Source organism: Tyto alba, unplaced genomic scaffold (assembly GCF_018691265.1).
Source record: "Tyto alba isolate M040663 unplaced genomic scaffold, T.alba_DEE_v4.0 Super-Scaffold_44, whole genome shotgun sequence".
Lineage (NCBI taxonomy): Eukaryota > Metazoa > Chordata > Aves > Strigiformes > Tytonidae > Tyto > Tyto alba.
Window position 1 is genome coordinate 15,077,878 of NW_024881320.1, and position 23,958 is coordinate 15,101,835.

General features: G+C 67.2%; 2 protein-coding genes across 10 annotated transcripts; one reads left to right on the forward strand and one right to left on the reverse strand.

The window, feature by feature from the left end:
• The first annotated feature begins 695 nt into the window (after positions 1–695).
• Positions 696–10,504, forward strand: RASAL1 (RAS protein activator like 1). 8 transcript variants are annotated; one of them, XM_042805532.1, is made up of 21 exons: positions 697–1,217; positions 2,802–2,858; positions 2,949–3,062; positions 3,168–3,229; positions 3,321–3,450; positions 4,239–4,320; positions 4,396–4,536; positions 4,831–4,919; positions 5,096–5,213; positions 5,306–5,459; positions 5,641–5,705; positions 5,845–5,957; positions 6,149–6,341; positions 6,436–6,573; positions 7,242–7,386; positions 7,655–7,836; positions 7,934–8,071; positions 8,573–8,773; positions 8,863–8,983; positions 9,095–9,156; positions 9,816–10,504. In XM_042805532.1, exons 1-21 carry the CDS (start codon positions 1,153–1,155, stop codon positions 9,999–10,001), a joined length of 2,556 nt encoding a protein of 851 aa, XP_042661466.1. In that variant the 5' UTR covers positions 697–1,152; the 3' UTR covers positions 10,002–10,504. The 8 variants fall into 8 exon arrangements, with proteins under 8 accessions (XP_042661468.1, XP_042661466.1, XP_042661464.1 ...); XM_042805533.1 differs by having other exon boundaries at positions 699–1,217; positions 8,638–8,773; XM_042805537.1 differs by having other exon boundaries at positions 700–1,217; positions 4,399–4,536; positions 8,638–8,773.
• On the reverse strand, positions 10,443–22,080 carry DTX1 (deltex E3 ubiquitin ligase 1). Of its 2 annotated transcripts, XM_042805538.1 has the most exons (10): positions 21,989–22,080; positions 20,045–20,805; positions 16,050–16,710; positions 13,631–13,692; positions 13,328–13,489; positions 13,005–13,066; positions 12,701–12,859; positions 12,413–12,574; positions 12,226–12,315; positions 10,443–11,022 (listed from the first exon to the last, which is right to left on the reverse strand). In XM_042805538.1, exons 2-10 carry the CDS (start codon positions 20,301–20,303, stop codon positions 10,798–10,800), a joined length of 1,842 nt encoding a protein of 613 aa, XP_042661472.1. In that variant the 5' UTR covers positions 20,304–20,805; positions 21,989–22,080; the 3' UTR covers positions 10,443–10,797. The 2 variants fall into 2 exon arrangements, with proteins under 2 accessions (XP_042661472.1, XP_042661473.1); XM_042805539.1 differs by lacking the exons at positions 20,045–20,805; positions 21,989–22,080 and adding an exon at positions 17,132–17,181.
• Between the last annotated feature and the right edge of the window lie 1,878 nt (positions 22,081–23,958).

The window sequence follows — 23,958 nt, forward strand, 5'->3', positions numbered from 1 at the left end:
GGTGACACCCCCCAGCAGCAGCAGCCCAAGGACCCTGCACCCACACAGTGACCCCCCCCCCCCAGCAGCGGCACCCCAAGGACCCAGCACCCACTCAGTGACGCTTGCTCTGGCAGTACCTACTGTGAGTCACTGCAGGAGACATCTGGCCAGCCCACCCCCGCACCCCCCCCCCCCCCCCCGAATCTGCCATCCCTCCAGCCCCACCAATGCTCCTTGCTACGCCTGGCTGCGGGGGGGCCACACACCAACGGGACAGTGGGGACACGGGGGACCTCACACCCCCCCAGGGCTTGTCCCCCTCCAACCCCCCCCCCCCTCCTTGGGGTCCCCAGTGCAGAGAAGCCAAAACATGGGGATTTGGGGAGCATTATGGTGCTGCAGACACTCTGGGATCTGCTGGAATCTCCCCAGTCTGGCTCAGCACATCCCCTGTGAGGGCAGGGGGCACCCAGGGTGGGGGGTAAGGTCCCGTAGGTGTCTTGGGGAACACTGTGCCAGCAGCCCCCCAAAGCAGGTTGCTTCCTCCGCTGTATCCCCACCCCGAGGCCGATGCTCACCCCAGGCTCCCTACAGCACCCACTGCCACTTTGGGGTACAGGCAGAGCCCCCCAGCCTGGGGACAATCCCCTGTGCCGCTCAGCTGTGATGGGACAGAAGCTTCCCCCCTCCCCCTGCAAGGGACCAGTGCTCTGAGATAGTTCCGTGCCTCAGTTTCCCCATCGCTAGAACAAAGTGGGCTTTGCCCACACCAGCAGTTGCTGGTACGCAGGGGGGATCCCCACGGTGAGTTCCTGGTTTGTGGCAACCTGTGGCTACTGGCATATGCCACTCGTCCGCTGGGCCGGTGGGCATGAGGCCAGCCCACCCCAGCTCGCCAGCCCACCCCAGCTCGCCCGTCGCAGCGTGCCCGCGCGCTCCGGCTCGCTTGCTCTCGTCCGCTGCTCCAGCGCAGGTGGGGAGTGAAGCAGCGAGAAAAACAACCGAGAAGAGGAAAAAGGAAGAAGCGACAGCAAGAAGAGGTCGAGGAGGAGGAGGAGGCTGGTGCTGGCAGCCCCACTGGCGGGGGGGTGGGGGGAGCTCAGGACACCCCAGGAGCACCCATCGTGGCACCCCATGGACTCCTAGACGCCCGCCCCGAAGTTCGCCGGCATGGCCAAAACCACCTCACTGCACTGCCGGGTGGTGGAGGGGAAGGACCTGCCCGCCAAGGACGTGTGAGTGGCTTGGGGGGGCCCTCGGCCCCTCAATTTTCTCTGGGCTCCCACCCTGGGATATGGGGGGGGGGGGGGGCGGGGGGGGTGGCTGGGAGTGCTGGGTGCTCTGCTCTCCCTGCAGTTTTAGAGGTCCCTGCTTGCACCCATGCCAGCAGGGACCCATTGCGCCGAAGGAGGGATCTGGGGGTGGCAGGGGACTCTCAGCCACCTCCCCGCCAGAGGTGTACGAGCCCCTCAAACCCCTGAGCATCCCTTTGCTGCCCCCCAGCAGGGTGGGCACAGGGTAACCCCCCCAAGGCTGCAGGTAGCACTGAGGGGAAACATCCTCCCCCCCGCACCCTCATGTACCTTCTGGGCATCAGCACCCTTCGGGGGGGGGGGTGAAGGGGGGGTGGGCAGGGGGACCCCCTGCCTGCTCCTGCCCCACAGATATGCCTCGGCGGAGCTGGCAGCCCTGGGCTCCTCCGGACGTGCCAGCCTGGCACCGCCGGCCGCTCCCAGGGCTGGGCAGCCAGGGACGCCTACGGGCAGTGGGGCCTCCCTGCCTCAGTTTCCCCACCCAGCGGGGCTCATGGTGCTGTGCTGGGTGCCCCGCTCCGGGGGGGGTCTGGGCACAGCAGGGCAATCCCGACCCACCAGCTCAAGCATGAGGTGCCCAGTGCCGCTCCCAGCCCCCCAAACCCAAGCTTAGGGGTGTCCCAGGGCTGCGGAGGGGCTCGGGGTGACCCTCTCTCCTCCTGGTTCTCGAGGGGGTTGGGAGCTGCCAACCCCACACGCGGTGCCAAGGTTTGCCTGCCCGTCCCTGCCAGACCAGCCGGCCAGGCCGTGGACTTTGCTCTGCGGGGAGACTCTGAGATACCCCTGGGGATTAACAAAGCCGCTCGTTAGCCAGCACGCAACATCACCTGCTGAGCACACAGCTGCAGCTGGGACCTTCCCGTCCCCCCAGCAAGGAGGCTGGGGTCATCTCCCTCAACCCACTCGGGGTCTGGTTCCTTGTTGAGGTGCCTCCTGGCATCTCCTGCCTCCAGCAGCTGGGGATTTGGGGTTCCAGCATCGCCCCGGGCACGCCACCCCGGGGCTGGCATCCCTCGGTGTAGGTCCAGCTGCCGTAAATAAGCGGGGAAGGGGCTTTGGTGGGAGAGCCCTGGATCCAGCCCTTGTCCCCCCCATCCCATCCTCCCACGCGGAAGGGGTTAAGCCCAGGAAGGGCCCTGGGCCAGCCTGGTGTCACCCTGACACTTGGGTTGCCACGGAAACTCCAGTTCTGCTGCTGCTGGAGAGATACCCGTACCCGGTACCCACGGGTGGGGGGACGCAGGGCGATGGCTCGGGGTGGCCCACAGTGGGTCCCCCAGCTCAAGGAGCGCCAGGAAAAGGTGTTGTCCCCATCCTGGTGTCATCTGCGGGTCTGGGCTGAGCCCAGGCAACTCATCTCACCCGCTGAGGCTCGTGCTTCGCTGGCGGGGTTTGAAGCGATGCTTAGATCCAGCCCCCCCTGAGCCCCCCCCCAGCAGCAGCCCCCGAGGACGGGTGGGACCCCCAGGTGGGGGGCTGACCTTGCACCCACATCCCCCTGCCCAGGTCTGGCTCCAGCGATCCCTACTGCGTGGTCAAGGTGGACAACGAGGTGGTGGCCAGGTAGGGGGGACACCGTGCCACCGCGGGGAGGGGACACGCAGGGACGGGTGCTCTCCCTGGGGGTGCAGCCACCTCTCCCATCACCGGCAGGACGGCCACAGTGTGGAAGAGCCTGAACCCTTTTTGGGGTGAGGAATACACCCTGCGCCTGCCCCGTGGCTTCCACAACCTCACTGTCTATGTGCTGGATGAAGACACCATTGGGTAGGGGGGACAGCGGGGGCACGGGTGGGCACCGGGGAGCTCCCCCCGAGGGGTGACATGTCCCCACCAGTGGCCTCAGCGCCCGTCGTGTCTCTGCCCTCGCAGGCAGGACGACGTTATCGGCAAGGTCTCGCTCAGCCGCCAGCAGATCTCGGCTGAGCCGCGGGGTGAGTGGGGGGGCACGGCAGGGGGGTGAGGTGGGGGGGCAGTGGGGCCCATCCCCGCACCATGGGGTGCCCACCCCGTCCCCCTCGGCAGGTGTTGACAGCTGGCTCAGCCTGGCACCCGTGGACCCCGACGAGGAGGTGCAGGGCGAGATCCACCTGGAGCTGCAGGTCCCCAAGCAGGGCCACCCACGGGTGCTGCGCTGCCACCTCATCGAGGCCAGGTACACAATGGGGGTTCAACCACCCCCGGAGACTTATTTTTGGCTGGTGGGGTCTGGACAGTGGGAGGAGGAGATGTGATGGGGATAGTGGTGGCATGGGACTCATCGTCCCCTCTTGGCACTGAGAAGGGCCCTCTCTGTGTCCTGGTTGGGGACACTGATGATGCCAACCGGCAGGCCACGATGTTGTGCAGTCTCAAAGGGGAATGAAGTGCCTCTGACACTGCCATCCCTGCTCAAGGATGGGGACAGGGGAACAGAGGACAGAGCTGGGTGGCCCGGAGGGCCATGGGGTACCTGGGGACGGTCCCCACCAGACCAGCTGGCTCTCGCACCGGGTTTCTCCTCTTTGGCTTCAAAACTGGGGGAAACTGAGGTACGCCCTGGGGTGTGTGCGTGTGTGTGCGTGTGCCCACACGCGCGGCTGCCAGACGGCAGGCTGCTGGCAGCGGAGCAGGCAGCAGAGGCAGCATCCCGCTGCCATGGCAACCGAAGCGGGTACCAAGGCAACGGGATGGCTATGGGGACAGCCAGGAGGGACAGCAGAGCCCCCCCGCTGTGCAGTTTGGTCCCCAAGGACTGGAGGAGGAAGAGCTTCAAGGCAGGAGCACTGGGGAATGGGGACTCGCTCTCACCAGCATCCCCCCCGCACCTGCTGGCCGCCCCACGGGTGCCCAGTGTGCCCAGGAGAGTGGGGGGAAAGTGGGGACATGGGGTTACAGGGGACCCTCCTGGCAGGGATGGGTCCCCTGTCTGCTGCGCCCTCGCTGACCCCCACCTCCCCACAGGGACCTGGCCCCCCGGGACCTCTCAGGCACATCAGACCCCTTTGCCCGGGTGTCATGCTGCGGGCACACGTTGGAGACAGCTGTGAGTCAGGGTGCTGGGTGCTGGGACCTGGAGGCTCAGGCATCTTGTCCCCCAGTCACCGGTCCCTGTCCCCAGCAGGTGATTAAGAAAACCCGTTTCCCACACTGGGACAAGGTGCTGGAGTTCAAGCTGGCAGAGGGCGAGCTAAGGGAGGCTGTGCTGAGCGTGGAGGTGTGGGACTGGGACATTGTGGGCAAGAACGACTTCTTGGGACGGGTGAGGACCTTGGGGCACACTGGCATGGGGCAGGGTCCTAGGGCACATCCACATCTCCAGCCACTCCCCGTGCTCGAGGTCTGGACGATCACGAGTCAGGACCCGCAGGGATGGGGTGCGTGGACCCGCTGAGCGGGGGGCAGTGCCACATCCAGACCCCCCTGCGTGTCCTGGGCTCTTTCCCCAAGGAGGGGTCTCCGCTGGCGGGGGGAAACGAGGTGCAGCACAGGGTGCTGGCACCTGCCACCCTCCTCCTCAACTCAGACCCTACCTCCACCCCCCCACCCCACCCAGGTCGAGTTCCCCCTGGACACCATCTGCACGGAGCCCACCAAGGGCTGGTTCCAGCTCCTGCCCTTCCCCAGCACCACTGAGGACCACGGGTGGGTGCAGGCAGCGAGGCCAGGCAGCTGCCTGCACCCTGCCCGAGCAGCTCCCCAGGGCGGCTATGCCTGGGGCAGCACAGGGACGGGGGAGTGTGTGTCCCCCCCCATCCCGGCCAGGAAAGGAGCCGGGGTGGTGATGGAGGGCAGGGGGTGCAGGATCCGTGTCTTTGCAGGGAGCAGCTGGGTGCCCTGCGGCTGGCGGTGCGGCTGGTGGAGGACACGGTCCTGCCTGCCCCCTACTACCAGCCCCTCATCCAGCTCCTCACCGAGCCCATCCTCTGCCCGGGCCAGGTGGGTGCTACGGGATGTGGGGACCTTCAGGGGGTGGCCGAGGACCATCCTGATGCGAGGGGCTTGCCGTACCCACCCCGCCCTCCCCACAGCCCCCCAGCAGCACGGCCCTGGCTGTCCTGGAGGAGGTGACCTCCGGGGAGAGCCGGCAGGACGTGGCCACCAAGCTGGTGAAGATCTTCTTGAGGCAGGGGCTGGCCGTGCCCCTCCTGGACTATCTCACCACCCGTGAGCTGGCCAGGACCAGTAAGTGCCAGCACTGGGGGCATCACCTGCACGCCCCCAGCCAGGAAACTGGGTTGACAGGGTCCCCACGGGGAGAAGAGTGGAGCCACCAAGGTGCCACTTGTCCCCGGGGTTGGGCACACCAGGGATGGCTGGGTCATTGCCCCGTGCCCACCTCAACACATCCTCTGTGCTCTTCCAGCGGACCCCAACACCCTTTTCCGCTCCAACTCGCTAGCCTCCAAGTCTGTGGAGCAATTCATGAAGGTGAGCGTGGGAGGGGACCCTAGCCAGGTCCCCACTGTGCCCTCCCATGACGGCATCAGGGCACAGAGCCGGGTTCTGTCCCAGCAGGGCATCTGGGAACGGTCTGGGAACAACGATGGTGACTTCCCATCCCTTGCAGGTGGTGGGGCTGCCCTACCTGCACGAGGTCCTGAAGCCTGTGGTGAACCGCATCTTTGAGGAGAAGAAGTACGTGGAGCTGGACCCCGGCAAGATGGAGCTGAGCCGCAGCAGGCAAGTGCAGGGGGATGGCTTGGGGGGACGTGCCACCTGGCACATCCCAAGTCATCCCCAACCCAGTGTCTCTTGTGGGAGGGGTCACCCATTGCTGCTGAGCCCGTGGGTCACCTCGATGGCTTTTGGCCCTCTTGGGGTGGCCCGTTCCTGGGCATTGGGTGCCCCCTGATCTGGTGGCATCCCCACAGGAGGATCTCCTTCAAGGGGTCTCTGTCGGAGGCACGGGTGCGGGACAGCAGCCTGGAGCTGCTGAAGGGCTACCTGGGGGACATCGTTGATGCCATCGTGGGCTCAGTGGAGAAGTGTCCCCTCATCATGAGGGTGGCCTTCAAGCAGCTCCGCGGACGGGTGGAGGAGCGGTTCCCCTCAGCGCAGCATGAGGTGGGGCACGCGGCGGGGCTGGGACTGGGGGTCTGCAGGCCTCCGGGACCACCACCCCGAGCCCTGAGCTGTCCCCATCCTCGTCCCTGGCCAGGAGGTGCGATACTTCTCCATCAGTGGGTTTCTCTTCCTCCGCTTCTTCGCCCCCGCCGTCCTCACCCCAAAACTCTTCAGTCTCCGGGAGCAGCACGCTGACGCCCGCACCAGCCGCACGCTCCTGCTGCTCGCCAAGGTGCAGGGAGCCTGGGGAGGGATGGGGACACTGGGAGAGATGGGGACTTGGGGAGGGACAGGGATCCCAGAGAGGGATGAGTACACCAGGGCAGGTTGGGAACCACTGGGAGAGATGGGGAACCTGGGGAAGGGTAGGGACCCTGGGGAGGGACAGGGGTCTCAAGGAGGGCTGGGGAGTCCAGGGAGGGATGGGGACTCCAGAGAGGGACCTCAGAAAGGACAGAGATTTCAGGGAAAGATGAGGACCTTGTGGAAAAATGGGGACCCAGAAGGGATGCCAGGGAGGGGTGGGGACCCCAGAAAGGCAGGGAGACCCTGAGGAGGGGTGGGGAGCCAGGGGAGGGCTGGGGATCCAAGGGAGGGATGGGGAACATGGGAAAGGACAATGGCCCCAGGGCTGTTTGTGCCCCCATGCCACATGCCACGGGCTGGCTCCTTCCCACACCACTCGAGACCCGTCACCGGGCCGTGCCATCACGCATTGGGCACAGCTCCCTGCATTGCTCTGCTTTTCCACTTTCATCCCCAATTCCCAAGCCCCTGAGGTGCAGGGGAGTATCTAGAGGGGTTCGGGGGAGCAGCCTTCCCCCCTACCCCCCCCACACCCCCCCAGCCCCCACGTCACCGGGGGATACAGCAGCGTGAGCCCTTCCCTGCGTGGGGCAGGCGCTGCAGAGCATCGGGAACCTGGGGCTGCAGCTGGGGCAGGGCAAGGAGCCGTGGATGGCCCCGCTGCACGCCGTTCTGCAGCCCAGTGTCACCCGTGTCAAAGCCTTTTTGGACAGCCTGGTCACAGTGGAGAGCACTGAGGGTGAGCGGGTGGCACTGCAGGGGCACGGGGGGGGGGGGGGGGGGGGGCCGGGCACCGCTGGTACTGGGCCCGGCCGTGCCACCACTCAGAATGGAGGGGGTGGCATCGTCCCTGCTGTCCCCCGCATCCTGGGAGCATCCCCGGAGAGGGGGACCCGCTCGGCGCCGTGCGGATGCTGCCAGGATGGCCGGGGATGGGGATCCTCGGGCTGGGGGAGGCGGTGGCACTCGGGGTGACGCCACTGCCTCCCTGCCCGGCCACGCCACAGTCACAGCAGGCGAAGGGCCGGTGCCACGGGTGCTTTTCCACCCCTCGGCCACCATCAAGGAGGGGTACCTGCACACCCGCACGGCGGGGGGGCCCGTCCTGCTGCCCCGCTTCGCCTTCAAGAAGCGATACTTCTGGCTCAGCACCGAGGCCCTGACCTACTCCAAGTCCCCTGAGTGGCAGGTGGGTGCTGCCCGTGACCCCCCCCACCCTGTGTCGGGTGGTTTGGAGGTGGGGGGGGATGTGGGTGCAGTGAGACGCAGTGTTTGGGGGTCCCCAGGTGCGCTGCTCCATCCCCGTGCCGCGGATCCGGGCGGTGGAGCGGGTGGACGAGGGCACCTTCCAGCACCCCCACGTCATGCAGATCGTGGCGCAGGATGACGCCGGGCAGCTCCACACCACTTACATCCAGTGCAAGGTGGGTGCCCTGCCCCGGGACCCCCGGGAAACCCCCCGCCCCAGGAGCCCCCCTTCTCCACACCCAGCCACGGGGTACCCCTGAGTCCCATGGGGACAACAGTCCTGGTCCTGGTCCCAAATCCAGCTATACCCAGGCACTGGCGGTACTGGGGACTCTGGGGTGCCCAGCCCTGGTTGTACTGGGGTCAAGAGGTTGTCTGGGCCCTGGCTGTACTGGGAAAATTGGGGTATCCTACTCTGGCTGTAGTGGAATCACTGAGGTACTAGCTGTGGCTGTACTGGGATCAGCGGGGTATCCAGCCATATCTGTTCTGGGGCCACTGGGGTACCCTGGCTCCCGCAGTGCCATCTCCCCACCAGCTCCCACCTGGACAGCTTTGCCATCAAATTGTCACTCCCGGTCACCTCACCCTCGTGCCCACCCCAGCTGGGGGACCCCGTCGGCATCACCCATGCCCACCTCTACCCTCTCCACCCTCTTCCTCCTCCCCGCCGGCAGTGCCCAGAGCAGGGTGCCCCCGTGGGTGCCCGCCGGGGTGCCACCCTCCCTCCCCATCCCCGCAGAGCGCCCAGGAGCTGTGGCAGTGGCTCTGGGTGCTGCGACAGGCCAGCAGCACCAACGAGGCCATGCTGCCCACTTGCCACCCGGGCGCCTTCCGCGCCGGCCGCTGGACCTGCTGCCTGCAGCCCACCTGCACCGGTAAGGGCAGCCCGGGGTGGGTTGGGGGTGGGTTACCCCCGAGCAGGGGCAGGGCGCGGGGGTCCCCCCACCGTGGCTGTCGTTGGCAGCGCCCGGGTGCAGCCGGACCCACGGCACCGTGGCGCTGGGCGAGTGGAACGACCCCCTGGACCCCGCGGCAGCGGCGCAGACCCTCTACGGGCACCTCCGGCGGGCGGGGGCCCGGCTGTGGTGAGGTTGAGAGGGGCTGGGGGGGGGGATGGCCCACGGTGGGGGGGTCCCGAGGGACCCTGGGTGCCCAAGGAGGGGGGTGGGAGCGTGCTGAGGGTCCCTCTCCCACAGGGCGGCGGGGACTGAGGGTCCCGTGGGCGGCGTGGGGAGCGACCCCCCCTCGGGGCAGGCAGGTACGGGCAGCGCCGCTGCGTGGGTGGGTGATGCGTGGGGCAGCTGGCAGACGGCCGTGCGGACGCACACCCACACGTGCACAGCCCCACGCACGGCCCCCCCACCCGCGGGCAGCGCTCCTCCGGGCCCCTCCACCAGGGGACAGCAAATGCATGCGGCCACGGCCACGCGGGTGCGCCCACCCTCACGCCGAGCTTCAGGCACAACCCTGCACACCCACACCTCACTCCCCCCCCTCCCCCTTAAACACACCCAAGTCCTCACACACACCCCGCCCCACACCCCATCCACACTCCCCACGCACACACCTCTCCCCAAGCAGTGTCCGTCCGTGTCCGTGGAGCATTGGCGGGTGGGGGGGGGAGGGGAATGGGGCATAGGATGGGACGTGGGGGGACGGGTGAGGGGCGGTGGGACATGCTGGAGTGACACGGGGGACCAGGGTGGGACATAGTGGAATGGGGGGGGTGGTCCGTGGGGGGGTGCCGCGGGTGGTTGCCGGGGATAGATGCTGGAGGTGGGTGCTGGAGGGCGGTGTTGGGCGTGAGTGACGAGGGCGTACCCCGGATGGGTGCCGGGGGTGTACCACGAGTGGGTGCCGAGGATGGATGTCGCGGGTGGGTGCCGGGCGCGGCGCTGACCCTGCCGGGGGGCGCAGGTGAACCCCACAGGAGGCGGCTGCAGGCGGTGCTGCGGGACCTGGACATCGCCCACGACGCCTTTGCCAGCCGGGATGGAGCCCCGGGGCCGCCCCCGAGCCCCCCCACGGCCCCGAGCCTCCCCACGGCCCCGGGCCCCCCCGCGGCCCCGAGCCCCGCACCAGGGCCCTGCGGCCGCCACTTGACCGGCGGCAACGAGGACTACAACCCCCAGCATGCCCCGCACTCCCTGTGACCAGCGCGGCCTGCCCGCGCCGCGGGGCCTGCTGGGAGCTGTAGTCCCCACTCGTTGCCTCCCGCCTCCCCCCTCTCGGTGGGGCGCCCATCCCACCCGGGGCCCGTGTCCAGCGGGGGATGCCCGTGTGCGGAGACAGCGGGGCTGCCCTCCCCCCCTCCCCCCCCAGCGCACGCGTGTTCAAACACACACGCACACCCACTCCTCTGTCCACGGGAGGTGCCCCAAGCCCCCCCCCCTGCCCCCCACCAGCCGAGCATCCTTGCAGGGAATGACTGACACCCACCCTCAGCGACACTCCACTGGGGGACCGATCCTGCGGCGATGTCACCCAGCACCCCAGGAAGGCGAGAGGTGCAGGGACCCACGTGGGGACATGGAGGGGACACGGTGGGGGGGGACGGACACTGGCCCGGCATGGGGTGTATTCTGTAACACAGAGATGTACACATGGCACCGGCTGTATGTGGCTCCGTGGGGCGGTGGCGGGTGGCACGGGTGGCACAGGCTGCTGACACACAAAGAGGCCACGGGTGGTAAAAGAAAAGCACCAGCCCGCGATGCTATCGCCACGGGAGTGGGGTGAACTGGGACAAGGCGGGGGGACACAGGGCACTGGGTGGCCCAGGACAGGGGACGAGCCCACCCGGCAGGGCTGCGGCGTCGGCAGCGAAGCGGCGCGGGCGGTGGTGGCACGGGTGAGTTCGCGGGGGCAAGCGGGCCGTGGGGAGCCCCTCACCCTTGCCTCAGTCCTTCAGGGTGGCTTCGGAGACACCCTGGGCCAGCAGTTCGGCCAGGACGTTGTCCAGGTAGTTGGGGTCGGGGTAGCCGTGGCCCGTCAGGTTGGAGCCGAACTCGGTCTTGTGGTGGATCTCGTTCCACACCACCGTGTCCGACTCCCCAGTGGTGTTGGAGGTGCCGATGGTGAAGATGAGTCGCCGGTCCCAGGCCACGATCAGCAGCTTCAGCACCTGCGGCGGGCGGGCACGGCCATCGCTCGCCCACCCGGCACCCCCCGGCCCTCCTCCCACCCCCAGCACCCCAGGGTGCAGGATTCAGCCTTGGCACATGGTGCCACCCTTCCCTGTGGCACACCTCAGCCCCACCCCAGCACTGCTGCACCCTTCCCATCCCATCCCATCATCCCATCCCTTCCCATTCTATCCCATCCTTACCATTCTAACCCACCCTACCCCTTCCCATTCCAGCCCTTTTCTTACCACCCCATCCCTTCCCATTCTATCTCATTACTTCCCATCCCTTCCCATCCTTTCCCATCTCGTCCCATCTTATCTGTTCTCTTCCCATCCCATTCCTTCACTTCCCATCCCAATGCATCCCGTTCTATCCAATCCCTTCTCTTCCCATCCCACCTCACCTCACACCATCCCATTCTATCCGATCCCTTCTCTTCCCATCCCATCCTTTCCCATTCCATCCCAAATCTTCCCATTCTATACCAACCTATCCCTTCCCATTTCAGCCCCTTTCTTTCCACCTCATCCCATCTCTTCCCATTCAATCTCATCACTTCCCATCCCTTCCCATCCTTTCCCACCCTATCCATTCCCATCTCTTCCCATCCCATTCTATCCATTCTTTCCATCCCATTCTATCCATTCTCTTTCCACCCCATCCCATCTGGTCCCATCCCATCCCATTCGTTCCCACCCCATTTCTTCTCTTCCCATCCCATCCCATCCCATCCCATCCCATCCCATCCCATCCCATCCCATTCTATCTGATCCCTTCTCTTCCCATCCCATCCCTTCCCATTCTATCCCATCCTTCCCATTCTATCCCACTCTATCCCTTCCCATTCCAGCCCTTTTCTTACCACCCCATCCCATCCCTTCCCATTCTATCTCATCACTTCCCATCCCTCCCCATCCTTTCCCACCCCATCCCTTCCTATCTTTTCCCATCCCATTCTACCCACTCTCTTTCCATCCCACCCCATCCCATCCCATCACACCCTTTCCCATTCCATCCCATCCCTTCCCATTCTATGCCATCCTTACCATTTTATTCCATCCTATCCCCATTCCAGCCCTTTTCATCCCACTCCACCCCATTCCCTCCCATTCTTTCCCACTCTATCCCTTCACTTCCCATCCCATTCTATCCGATCCCTTCTCTTCCCACCCCACCCCGGTGCCATCAGGGACACTCACCTTCCTGCCCTTCTCGTTGTCGGGCAGGTAGCAGTGCCGCGGGAAGCCACGTGCCGTGAACTTCTTGCCGGGATTGGGGTGCTCTGGGCCCTGGGTGGGGGGGCAATGGGGCGAGCGGGTAGCACAGGGTGGGGGGCACCCATCCCGGGGGGGGGGCTCCCCGGGGTGGTGGGCACAGGTTCCTCACCTGGATGCCGGTGGGGATGTCGTAGACAATCCGGATGGTTTTGGAGTCAGTGTAACCCGGGAGGGAGTGGGGGATGAGGTGAAACTCCATCTTCCCAGGGGGCTGCGTGCCCGTCTTCTCCCCATAAATGGCCTTACAGGTGGGGCACTGCAGGCTGCCATCCTGCGTGGGCACCCGGGTGGGCATCAGGGGCGGCACCCACCCCGCAGCACCCACCCGTGGGGACGGGTGATGGCAGGGAGGGGGTCCCACCTGCGGCGGGGGCGGGGGGGGAGGGTCCCAGCTCACCTTGTTGCCGTTGTTGTACATGGCCAGGAGGCAGAGGAGGTGGTACATGTGCCCGCACTTGCCCAGTTTGCCCACCAGCTCCGGCTTGATGCCCCTGTGGCTGAGGACGCCCTCGTAGCCGGAGGAGGTGACCAGCCTCTCCATGCAGATGGTGCAATCCTGCCGGGCACAGGCTCACGGTGGGATGAGGAGGTCCCCCCCGGCTCTCTGCCCGTCGTGGGGGGGCTGCCAGTCCCCATGCCCGAGCCCCGCAAACCTCCAGTGGCCCCGGGCTGAGCCGCGGTGCCCGGGGTTGCCCACTCACCTCATCCGGGGGGCTTTTCACTTTCTGGATGTAGCGGCGCACCACGTCCTCGGGGGTCTTGCCTGCCGTGGGCAGAGGGGGGGGGGGGGGGAATGCCATCAGAGCCTGCCCACGGTGCCCCCAGCGCCCTGCCACCAGGGTGGGGACAGCACGAGGAGGAGGGGGTGCCAGCACAGGGGAGCTGTGGGCATGACCCCGAAACCCTCAGGAAACCCCCTTGGGGGTCCCACCCCTGCGGGCAGGAGCAGCGCCCGTGCCTCAGTTTCCCCTCCGGCAGGGGCTGGCACGGCCAAGGGCGCACGGGACCGTTGGTGGCTCCTTACTCTTTTTGAGATGCTTCTTTTTGGTTTTCCTGCAGATGCCGTTGACCCCGGGCACGGGTTTGATGTCGCTCTTGCTGACGGGCGGCGGGTGCAGGATGGGTTTGGGGGCGCGGGTCAGGCAGACGGGGAGCCCGGCGGCACACATCAGGATGCCCGTCATCCCTGCGCCGGGGGAGAGGTGCTGTCCTTTTGTCTACCCAATGTCCGTCCATCCTTCCCACCGCCTGGCCATGCCCCAGCCCTGTGCCCTGCCCCTCCTGCCCCCCAGCCCCACCATGTCACCCCGCGGTGACCCCCCCTTACCTGCGAGGGCAGGATGGACGGGGCCGGTGCCGTTCAGGTTCTTGACCGGGAGGGCTGGCACTCTGTGTGGGGAGGGAGGGGAAGGGGCTCAGCCAGGCTGGCAGGGCTGACACCGTCCCCCCCCCCCCCACGCATGGCCCGTCCCCAGGACAGCGTCCTCCCCATAGGACACAGGGGAGGGTGTCCCCTTGCCAGCCCTGAAGTGGCACCCAGTGCCACGTGCCCATCTCTGGGGACCCAATGGCACTGGGGACATCGTGTCCTCCTTCACCCAGGGTGGGTGCCTCTTCGGGGATGTCCCATTGTCCCATCCCAGTGTCCCACATCCCCCCCCCCGCTCCCAGGCCTCAGCACCTCACCCACCACCCTGGCCATCGCTCCCATGCCCCAAGGGGACCCTCACCCCCCTCCGGGGCTGCCAGCGCTGAGACCCCCGGGGCGATGGCAGGGTGCCTCCCTGCCTGCTCGTCCCCGCCATCCCAGGGCACCTCTCATGCGCGTGTGCACCCGGGTGTGCACCCGTGGCCGGGTGTGCACCCATGTGTGCGCGCAGCTGGGCGTGCACCCATGGCCGGGTGCGCACCCGTGCGTGCAAGGCTGGGCGTGCAGCTGGGAGCAAAAGCAGAGGCATGTGCAGGCAGATCTGGGTGGGAGCTGGGGTGCCCGTGCGCAGGCGTGGGCGAGTGTGGATGTGGCTGTGCCCATGGTGGGGGGTGTGGGGGGGTGGATGGAGGGAAGGATGGACAGAGGGATAGGTGGGGAGAAAGAGGGGGGGATGGACAGACAGATGTGTGGCTGGGCAAGGGGTGGGTGGGTGGGTGGATGGATGGATGCATGCATGGGTGGATGGGTGAGTGGGTGGGTGGATGGATGGGTGGATGGGTGGATGGATGGATGGAATGGCGCATGCAGTGGGAGGATAAGCAAGAAACCACAGCAGAGCAGCCTTGCAGGGTGCCCGAGCACTCTCCTGCCCTCACCCCACTCCAGCAGCCCACGGAGAACCACTCACCCCAGCTGCCCACTCCTGCCCACCTCCCAAACCCCGCTGCTGGCTCACACCCACATCCCACTGCCCCAACACGGCAGCCAGACCAGCAGCCCCCACCACCAGTGTCACCCCCTGCGGATCTCAAAAGCCCCCCCATACACACGACCATTGCCGTGATGAGTTTGGCAGCGCTCAGCCCCACACAAGCTGGGGCTGCAGGCGTTTTCCCTCCCACTCCCAAAGCTGCCCTTACCCACGCCAAGGCTGGGGCAATGGTGGAGGTCCCAGTCCAGCCCCCCCTCTTCCCCCCCCTCCCAGCTCTTCCTGGTCCCCTCCTACCTGTCCATGGGGATGTGTGGGATGGGGCCTGCGTGCCGATACGGGGACAGTGATGGGCACGGGGACAGGGACTGCTTGGCCCAGCACCCGGCGCATGAAAGCGAAAGCAGCACATCAGCAGAGGAGGAAACTCTCCAGGACCTTCCAGGGGCTCAGCAAACCTGCCTCCCCACACACCCCCAGCCTGGGGCCAGATCCTCTCCCCATGGCAGGGAGCTGGGAGGGATGGGACAGGCTGTCCCCTCGTCCCCCAGGACAGCTCGCTGCAGCCCAGGGCACGCACTCCTCTCCAGGGCAGCTCTGGCCAAATACACCCTGGGGCAGAATCTGGGCCAGTCCCCACCCGAGCGAGCAGCAGTGGGGTTTTCCCACGCCAGCAGGCTGCCAGCCGTGCCGTCACAGCCCACTTGTCAGGTCGGGCTTGGGGCCGTGGCTGCTCCTGACTGCCCCTCAGCTGGTGACAGTCAGGTGCCAAGAGGCATGGGGGGACACCAGGTCGATCCACCGAGGGGTATGGCTGTGGGGGCTTGGGTGCCAGGACAGGGGCACCCACTGGGACACCCCACTGGGGGTCTGCTCACCCACCTGCATCCCCCTTGGCAAGTTATTCCCATCCATGTAGGGGACACAGCCGTGGTCCCCACAACTGTCCTCCCCGGAGACCTGCCTGGTGGCATCAGGCCATGAGCTGGGGTCATACACTCTGTGCTGGCCACCGGTGGGGACACGAGTCCCCTGGGACCAGGCACTCCATCTCCTCCAGTCGGCACGGCACGGCACGGCGTGGCACAGCACGCCGCACAAATCACCGCAGCCCCTCTGCAGTGGCAGGGATCCAGGGGATCATTTGGGATGACCTGGTTGCTGGGGGTGTCCCTCCTGCCACCACGTCCCCAGGGCGGGGTGCCACCTTGCCAGAAGGCCTGGGGCTGCTTGTGCAAGGTGACAGCGGGGGACGAGGCACCTCCATCTCCCCTTCCTCCCCGCCCTGTGTGTCCATCCCTGCGCCCACCTCGCCTGGCATCCCCACGACCTCGGTGACACCACAGCCGTCCCCTTTCCCAGGCCACCCTCCCCCAGCCAGCTTACCCCGGGGGGACAGTGGCACGGGCGCCGAGCCCGGTCCCCCGCTGCGTGCCGGGCTGGTTGAGGTTGTTGAGCCCGGGCAGCGGTGCCCCGCCGGGCACACTCTGGTTGGGGGCAAACGCCCCGCCGGGTACCCGCAGCCCCTCGCCCTTGGCTGTGCCACCTGCCACCGCCACCGTCCCTGTCCCCGGCGGCCACAGAGCCGCCCCAGCGAAGGTGCTGCTTTGACGGACGGCGCCCGGGTAGAGCTTTCGGCGTTGGGAAGCCAGGATGGCGTTGGAGGCGGCGCGGGTGCTGTTCACCAGCAGGCACTGCGGGCAGGAGCAGGGTGTCCCCGTGCTGGCGCCCACCGGCCACGACTGCGACTTGGGGATGGAGCCCATGGTGAGGGGATACGCCAGGTCCATGCGGCGCCGGAGCCGGCGCTTGCGCTGGGTTTGCCGGTTCATTTGGGACATGTTGCTGAAGTAGATGAGGTAGCAGAAGCCCAGGGAGGAGAGGTCCAGCCAGGGGTGCTGCTTCTCGTAGGCGTTCTGGATGGTGATGCAGATGTCCATGTCGTAGGGTGTCCAGGAGCTGTTGTCGTTCTCCCACTCCCACACGATGCCCTTCCCTGGGGCCGAAGACGGGTCGTAGAAGTTCCTCCGTACGGGGCGCATGGTCCCTAGGGAGACAGGAGGGGTGAGCACCCATGGGGATCCAGCACCCCGGGGTGCTGGCAGAGGGACCCACACCTGCATGTACGTGTGGGTGTCTGGTTCCGAGCCCGGCACCCTGCAGGGATGAGGATGCAGAGGCACTGTGGGGTGCAAGCACCCTCCACCAAGGGTGCCGGAGGGGTGATGGCCACCACACCCCCAACAGGCAGCACCCGCCTCCCCTCCCGCCGAGCAGCAGCAGCCGCGGCGTGCGGTGGATCGATCGGCGTGTCTGCAGGGCTGCGCCTCCCCGGGGACTCGTGAGGCTCAACAACCTCCCGTTAGTGGTGGCGGCTTGGCCGCTGGCCGGGCTGCCGGCAGTCGGGATCATGGCCCCGGCTGCCGTGGGAAGAGTGATGCTACTCAGCCCCCAGCGCCTTTTTCTACCCCTCTGGTCCAGGCTCATCTCCCCCCTCCCTGGTCGGGGTCCCTTCGCCACCCCCGGGGCTGGGGGAGCATTTCCCGGTCAGGAGAGGTTTCCTGACAGCTGCCGCAGCTCCGGCTGGTGCTGGCAGCCACTGGAGCGAGACACTGTCCCCTGTGCACAGCCAAATCGCGGTCCCTCGCTGCTTGTTTGCGACCGACTTGGATGCTACAGCCGCCTCTGAAGCCCCGTGGTGGGGGGAGGCACCAGAGCCCCTTCCCCGAGCCGCGGCCCTGACAGTGCCCCCGCGGCACATTGCCTTTCTATCCCCTCGCCAGCACCGTTTGCCCAGCCCGATTAACGACGCTAATAACAGTCATTAATCATCGGCCGCGTCAGGCAGCAGAGCCTTGGCCCCAGCTGCCGGTTTGTGCTGAGGCAGCGCTGCCGGCGGCCCCGCGGGGAGGGAGGCGGGGGGGGGCTGCGCGCCCCACGCCGGCAGCCGGCCGAGAGCCCTGCTGCCCACTCCTGCCCCCATCCCGCATCCCACCGCCGGCTCCCGGCCACATCCCGCTCACATCCCATCCATGCCCTGCATCCCGCCTGCGTTCCCATCCGTGCCTGCCTCCTTGCGCCCCCGTTCCCCCACCCTGCTGCCCACTCGTGCCCGCATCCCACTCACGTCCACGTCCCGCATCCCGCTGCCGCGGAGCAGAGGAGGACGAGGGGAGGACACCCCAGCCCGTGCATGTGGGCACACGCAGCTCCGGGTCCCCAAAGGCCACCAGCTGCCCCCAGCCCCACAGCCAGCCGTGCTGGAGCTGCGGGCCCGGGCCAGCGTCCCCAGGGTCACAGGGAGGGGAGTCATGTCCCCGCTGCTCGGAACGGGGTCACCTCATTTCGCACCGTCACCGTTTTGGCTTGGGTTTTTCGCTCCCCAGGCACGGCATGAGCCAAGCCCCAGCCTTCACGCCCGGCCTCCTGCCCACCTTCCCTGTCTCCCCATGCCACGGCGGGCACTGGGAGCACCCTCAGCACAGGGGACCCTCGTGTCCCTGAGCACCACGGGACTCCGGACACATTTGACAGGCTCCAAACCCAGCCGCCCCCAGGCCACATCCGAGGGCAGAGATGATGGATGGAGGCGGAGACAGGGATGGGGCACATGGGGATGATGATGCCAGGGATGATCTACTGGATGGAGCCAAAGTGACGGCCACATCCCTTCCTGTGACATTCCTGGGGACAGCAAGGCCCCTCTCTCAGCATCCCTGTCCCCAGGCTCTGCTGGCATGGGGACCGTGGTACCCAGGGACGTCCCAGGAAGAGCTGTTTTGCTCCTGACAGAGACATGTCACCCCCAAACCTAGTTATGGCCCCACCATGGGCACGTGTTCCCCGGGAGCACCCAGCACCACAGCCACGGGACTCAATGCCAGGTGCCTGCTGTCAGGGGACAGGTCCAAATCTGACAAGAGCTGGCATGGGGACAGCCAGGGTGTCCCGGTGGCACCCACAGCCCTGAGTCAGCGCGGCCACGGCCCCAGTTGGGTTGTGCCGGCGGCCGTGCTGCGCTGACTCAGGGCTGCGGGTGCCAGATTGCCCCTTGCTGAGCCCAGGAGATCGATTCAGAGTCAAGTTCGATGGCAGAGGCAGGGTGGCAGGTCCCTGGCTCGGTCCCCATCTCGGCCCCCAGCCCATCGCAGGAACCACATCCGCACACAGGGTCATTCCCACAGGTGACCGGGAATGGTGGCACCGGCAGCTGGGCGGGGTGGGGGGGGGGGGCACAGCCACCGGGGTCCTGCTCTCGGGTGGCCCCTGTGTGTCCCCAGGCAAGTTGGGGGGGGGGGGCTGTGGGTGTCACCTGGTGCAAGGCAGGTCCCCTGCACGCTCTGCCTGGCCTGGGGCTGGACCCTGCCCTCAGGAGCCCCGCGCTTCCCGGCAGGCAGGGGTGCAGGGATGGCCAGGAAAGCACCCGCACAAACAAGTCCCGCACGGCACAGCCGGCACGCGCCGGTTTAATGGGTCACACTGTGACGAGGACACATTTAATGGGGTCTGGGCTTGGTGCCGGCACGGGACCGGCTTTGATTTCCCCTGACGACGTGTGGCCTGGATGCGTGCTGCAGCACGGCACTGCCGGCAGACAGACATTGACCGCCGCGGCTGCACGGCTACAACCAGCCCAGTGCCCAGCACAGCTCCCCGTGCCCAAACTGGGGGGTCCCCAGTTCCTCCGGGATGCTGGATAGAGAAGCTTTGTGGGGCAGATGGGTGGCCAGTGGGACGGTAGGACAGACCACCCACCACAGCACCCCAAAGAGGGTGAGAGGAGATGGAGGGACTTTGAAACATGTCCCTCCAAGGCAGGGGTCCACAGTGGAGGGGAAAAGTGGGGAGGGGGAAAGGAAAGGCCAAGAGGGGCCTTGTGGGGTCCATAGGGGGAGCAGAGCCCAGCAGGGCAAGGCGAGGAGAGGAGGAACAGGAGGGACAGATGGATAGAGAGGACAGTGTGTGCAATGGGGTGGAGGGACAGAGGGACAAGCAGATGGGTGGATGGATGGATGGGTGGAATGACAGTTACGCAGTGAGATAGATGCATGGATGAATGGACAGTTGGACAGATGGATGAATTGAAAAACAGGCAGATAAATAGATACACACTGGGGTGGACGGAAAGATGGACTGATGGATGGATGGATGGATGGATGGATGGATGGATGGATGGATGGATGGATGGATGGATGGATGGATGGATGGATGGATGGATGGATGGATGGGTGGAAGGATGGATGGATGGAGGGATGGATGGAGGGATGGATGCATGGATGGATGGATGCATGGATGGATGGATGGAAGGTGGGAGGAAGGAAGGGATGGAGAGAGGGAGGGATGAAGGGATGGATGTTCCCAGCTCGGTGCCAGCCCCTTACCTGTGTCCTGCCGGAACTGGTGCATGGACTGGAGGTCGATGATGTAGGGCGCCAGCTGGACGTCGACCTGGCCCAGCACCACGCTGCCACGGGCGTCCTCCTTCAGCACATTCTCGATGTGGTGGCAGACGGCGGCTGAGTAGGGCCGCCAGCGTCCGTGCTCGTTCAGCCACTCCCACACCACCACGCGGGCCAGATTTTGGGGGGGGAAGCCCAGGCCACCAGAGGCCAGCATGGCCCCCGAGCCCTGCCGTGCCATGCCGAGGGGACAGCGGCTCAGCCCCGCGCCATGCCCTGGCACAGGGATGCGGGGCTCACCCAGAGCCCCTCCGAATCCTCCTCCCGGCTCCCGCCGGTTGCGGGCTCCGGAGCTCAGCAGAGCAAACGCTGCGGGGCTCTGCAGAGGCGGGCGCTGCCAACCAGGTCCCCAAGGTCCCCGAGCCGCCCAGTCCCGCTCCCCCGGGGCTGCTGCGCTGGGCTGGGGCCATCCATCACCCGGCACGTCTTCCTCAGCCCTTCCTCCTCCCCGCAGCGCCGGCAAGGCTCAGGCTCCAAAAAGCCACCAGGACCCGCCGTGGGCTGCGTCGGCTCAAGGGTGGCCGGTGACTGCGGATGATGCTAGGGACAACCACAGTGCTGTCCCCAAGACACCCTCTCCTCCTCTTCCTCCTCGTGTCCTGCCGCTCAGCCTGCGTCCTCGGTGGCTCCACGGCTGTCCCCGCCAACCAGCACGTCACCAGCGGCAAATGAGGCAGTGTCACCTGCAAAACAGGGACGTGGCACTGGTCATCCCGGGTACCACCAGGCGGGTGGCAGCTGGGGGACTGTCCCCAGCACCCCTGCGGAGCCGGCGGGCAGTGAGGCCGCTGTGCCCGCAGGCCTGGCAGCGTGGGCTGCCTGCCAGCCCCAGCCGGCTGCCGGCCTCCAGCGTGACAGCGGGGACAAGGGTGATGGGGGGGGGGGGGGGGAACGACAGGCGACCCTGCTCACAGCCCCGGGGGGGCTGGTGGGGACCCTGCAAGGCCGAGGAGTCCCACTGCTCCCTGCTCAGGAGGTTTGGGTGCCGGGGAGCCCGCAGCCCCCCGAGCCCGCTCCAGCCACCGTTGATTTATGATCTGCACTGCAGGCATCAGGCTGGGGGTGATCTCGGGCCACCCACCCCGGCCCCCTGATCCCCAGCTCAGCCCCTCACCCACCCATGGCAGCCCCCAGCCCCACGGGGGTGGGGAGGGGGCTGCGGGGGGGGGGTGGGGGTGGGGGAAGGTTTGCTGCACAGCCGCCGTAGGCAGACAAGACGCACGGACACCGCCAGGCACACACAGACACACTGACACAGAGACGCACGCACAGGCACCCGCGCTGGCACACACGCAGCCGGTGACACAGTCAGGCAGCGGGACTGAGACAGGCGGACAGACAGACACAGGGACCCACGGCAGCACAACACACACACACCCCCCCCCGGCCTCACCCCCACCAGAGATGTACACACACACACCCAGGCGTGCACACACGCACCCTCACACCTCCACACGCGTGTGCACCCGCGCTCTCACCCAGCACCCCGCCGTGACCCCAAGCACCACCAGAGCTGGAGGGACCCTCACCCCAACCCCAGCCCCCCCCCTCCGGGACCGGGCCGTGGGGACAAGCCCCGGTGATAGCCCCCCCCCCGCCCCGCTTCATCTCTCCCCCCGCCGAGCGCCCGGCTGCTCGCGGGGAGGGGGTGGAAAGGCCAGGCCCGGCCCCCGGTGCACGGCCCCCCCGATGCACGGTGTGTCCCCCCACCCCGGTGCACGGCAACCCTCAGCCCCCCCCCCCCCCCGCTCCGGTGCACGGTCCCGCCGCCCCCCAGCCCCAAATCCACCCCCACCGGAGCCGGCACCCCCCCGCCCCGCCATGGCCGCCGCCGCCACCCGGCATCGCCCGCGCCCCCGCCGGTACCTCCGGCAGCCGCAGCGGGACCCGCAGCCGTTCACCGGGAGCAGCGGCGGCGGGCGCGGGGCCGGGCGGAGGCAGCGCTCCGCCAGCGCCAGGCAGCCACGGGCACCGGCGGCGGCGCGCACGGCAGCGCGGGCACCCGCACCGGGGACACGCACCGGGACCGGGCACCCGCACCGGGGACACGCACCGGGACCGGGGACACGCACCGGGACCGGGCACCCGCACCGGGGACACACATGGGGGATCGGGCATCCGCACTAGGGACACGTAAGGGACAGGGCACCCGCACCGGGCACCCGCACCGGGGACACGCACCGGGACCGGGCGCCCGCACCGGGACCGGGCGCACGCACCGGGGACACACATGGGGGATCAGGCATCCACACTGGGGACACGTAAGGGACTGGGCACACGCACCGGGGATCTGTACCGGGACCAGGCATCTGCAGCGGGTGCCACAGCAGGGCCGGGCACCCACACCGGGCACATGCACCAGGGAGCCAAGCACCTTCACGCGCGTGGGGGACCGGGGACACACGCTGGGGACACGTAGAGGACCGGGCATCTGGGCTGGGGACACATAAGGGACCAGCAGAGAGCTGTACTGGGGCACCCACACTGGGACACACACAGGGGATTGGGGTCACACACCTGGGACATGTGGGGGACTGGGCACCCACACTGGTGCTCTGCACTGGGGACGCCCACTGGGGACAGGCACCCACACCCAGCACCCACACCGGGGAACCCCCATCTGCTGTGGGCGCCCACCCTGGGACTTAGTGCAGCAGGCACCGGGCACGCGGCCAGGACCAGCACCCACGCTGGAGACCTGGCACTGGGGACTCCCCACTGGCACTGGGCACCCCGCACCCACACCAGGAACCTGCACCCAGAGCGGGACTGGGCAGTGGCACCCACAGGTGGCCCAGCCCCGGGGCACAGGCACCCAGGCGTGTCAGAAGGGTGAGCATGCGTGTAATCACACACACACGTGGGGTGGGGTGTCCCCACGGGGGACTGTCCCCCAGGATGATCAGCCTGGCTGGGGCGGGGAACCTTGTCCCCCTTAGGACATGTGGTTCCTGCAGCCCTGTGGGGAAACTGAGGCACAGGGCGGGGCAGGAGGCCCTGAGCCGTGGGGACACCCCAACGTCTGCCCTGCTCACCCCCATCACCACCCACCTCGGCCCACAGGCTCGCGGCTCTGCCTGGCAAGGGACAGATTTGGGGACAGATCTGGGTACAGTGGGGTTGTCACTCAGGTTCTGCCTGTGAAGTGGTAGATTTGGGGACAGATCTGGGGACAGGGGGGTTGTCACTCAGGTTCTGCCTGTGAAGTGGTAGATTTGGGGACAGATCTGGGGACAGGGGGGTTGTCACTCAGGTTCTGCCCGTGAAGTGGTAGATTTGGGGACAGATCTGGGGATGGAGGAGCTGTTGCTCTGACCACGCTTGCAGAGGAAACAGATCTGGGGAGAAGGGAGTTGTCACTCTGGCTGTGCCAATGGAGGGGCAGATTTGGGGACAAAGGCGTTGTCATTCTGTCTGTGACCTTAGAGGGACAGGTTTGGGGACAGATTTAGGATAGAGGGTTTTTTTCGTACCCCTGGAGAGGGCAGATTTGGGGACAGAGGTGTTGCCACTGTGGCCATGCCAGTGGAGGGACAGATCTGGGGACAGATTTGGGGACAGAGGGGTTGTTCCTCCGGGGCTCCGGTCGCATCCCCCTGCTCTGCCGGGACGGGGACACTCATGGGCCACGGGGCTGGACTGGGAGTGGCCCTGGGGGGGGGGGGGCCGGGGGCCGGGCGGCCACTGCCACGGTGGCCTCGCAGTGCCACCTGGTGGCCTCGGCCACGCGGCGTGGCAGCCCGGGGTGGCACTGAGTGGGGGGCCCGGCTGAGAGCGGGGCACGGAGCCCCCCTCCCTCCCTGCCCCTCGCACCCAGAGCCGGGCAGGGGCTCAGC

What these genes read in the sequence shown, in the direction of transcription:
- DTX1 (XM_042805538.1), bottom strand. Translation starts at nt 20,303, where the DNA reads ATGGCACGGCAGGGCTCGGGGGCCATGCTGGCCTCTGGTGGCCTGGGC. An exon ending in CGTGCCACTGTCCCCCCGGG is followed by an intron (nt 13,693 to 16,049) that starts GTAAGCTGGCTG and finishes CTCCCCACACAG; the next exon opens with AGTGCCAGCCCTCCCGGTCA. An exon ending in AAAGAAGCATCTCAAAAAGA is followed by an intron (nt 13,067 to 13,327) that starts GTAAGGAGCCAC and finishes TGCCCACGGCAG; the next exon opens with GCAAGACCCCCGAGGACGTG.
- RASAL1 (XM_042805530.1), top strand. Translation starts at nt 1,153, where the DNA reads ATGGCCAAAACCACCTCACTGCACTGCCGGGTGGTGGAGGGGAAGGAC. An exon ending in CCAAGTCCCCTGAGTGGCAG is followed by an intron (nt 7,837 to 7,933) that starts GTGGGTGCTGCC and finishes GGGGGTCCCCAG; the next exon opens with GTGCGCTGCTCCATCCCCGT. An exon ending in CCCCCCCTCGGGGCAGGCAG is followed by an intron (nt 9,157 to 9,815) that starts GTACGGGCAGCG and finishes CGGGGGGCGCAG; the next exon opens with GTGAACCCCACAGGAGGCGG.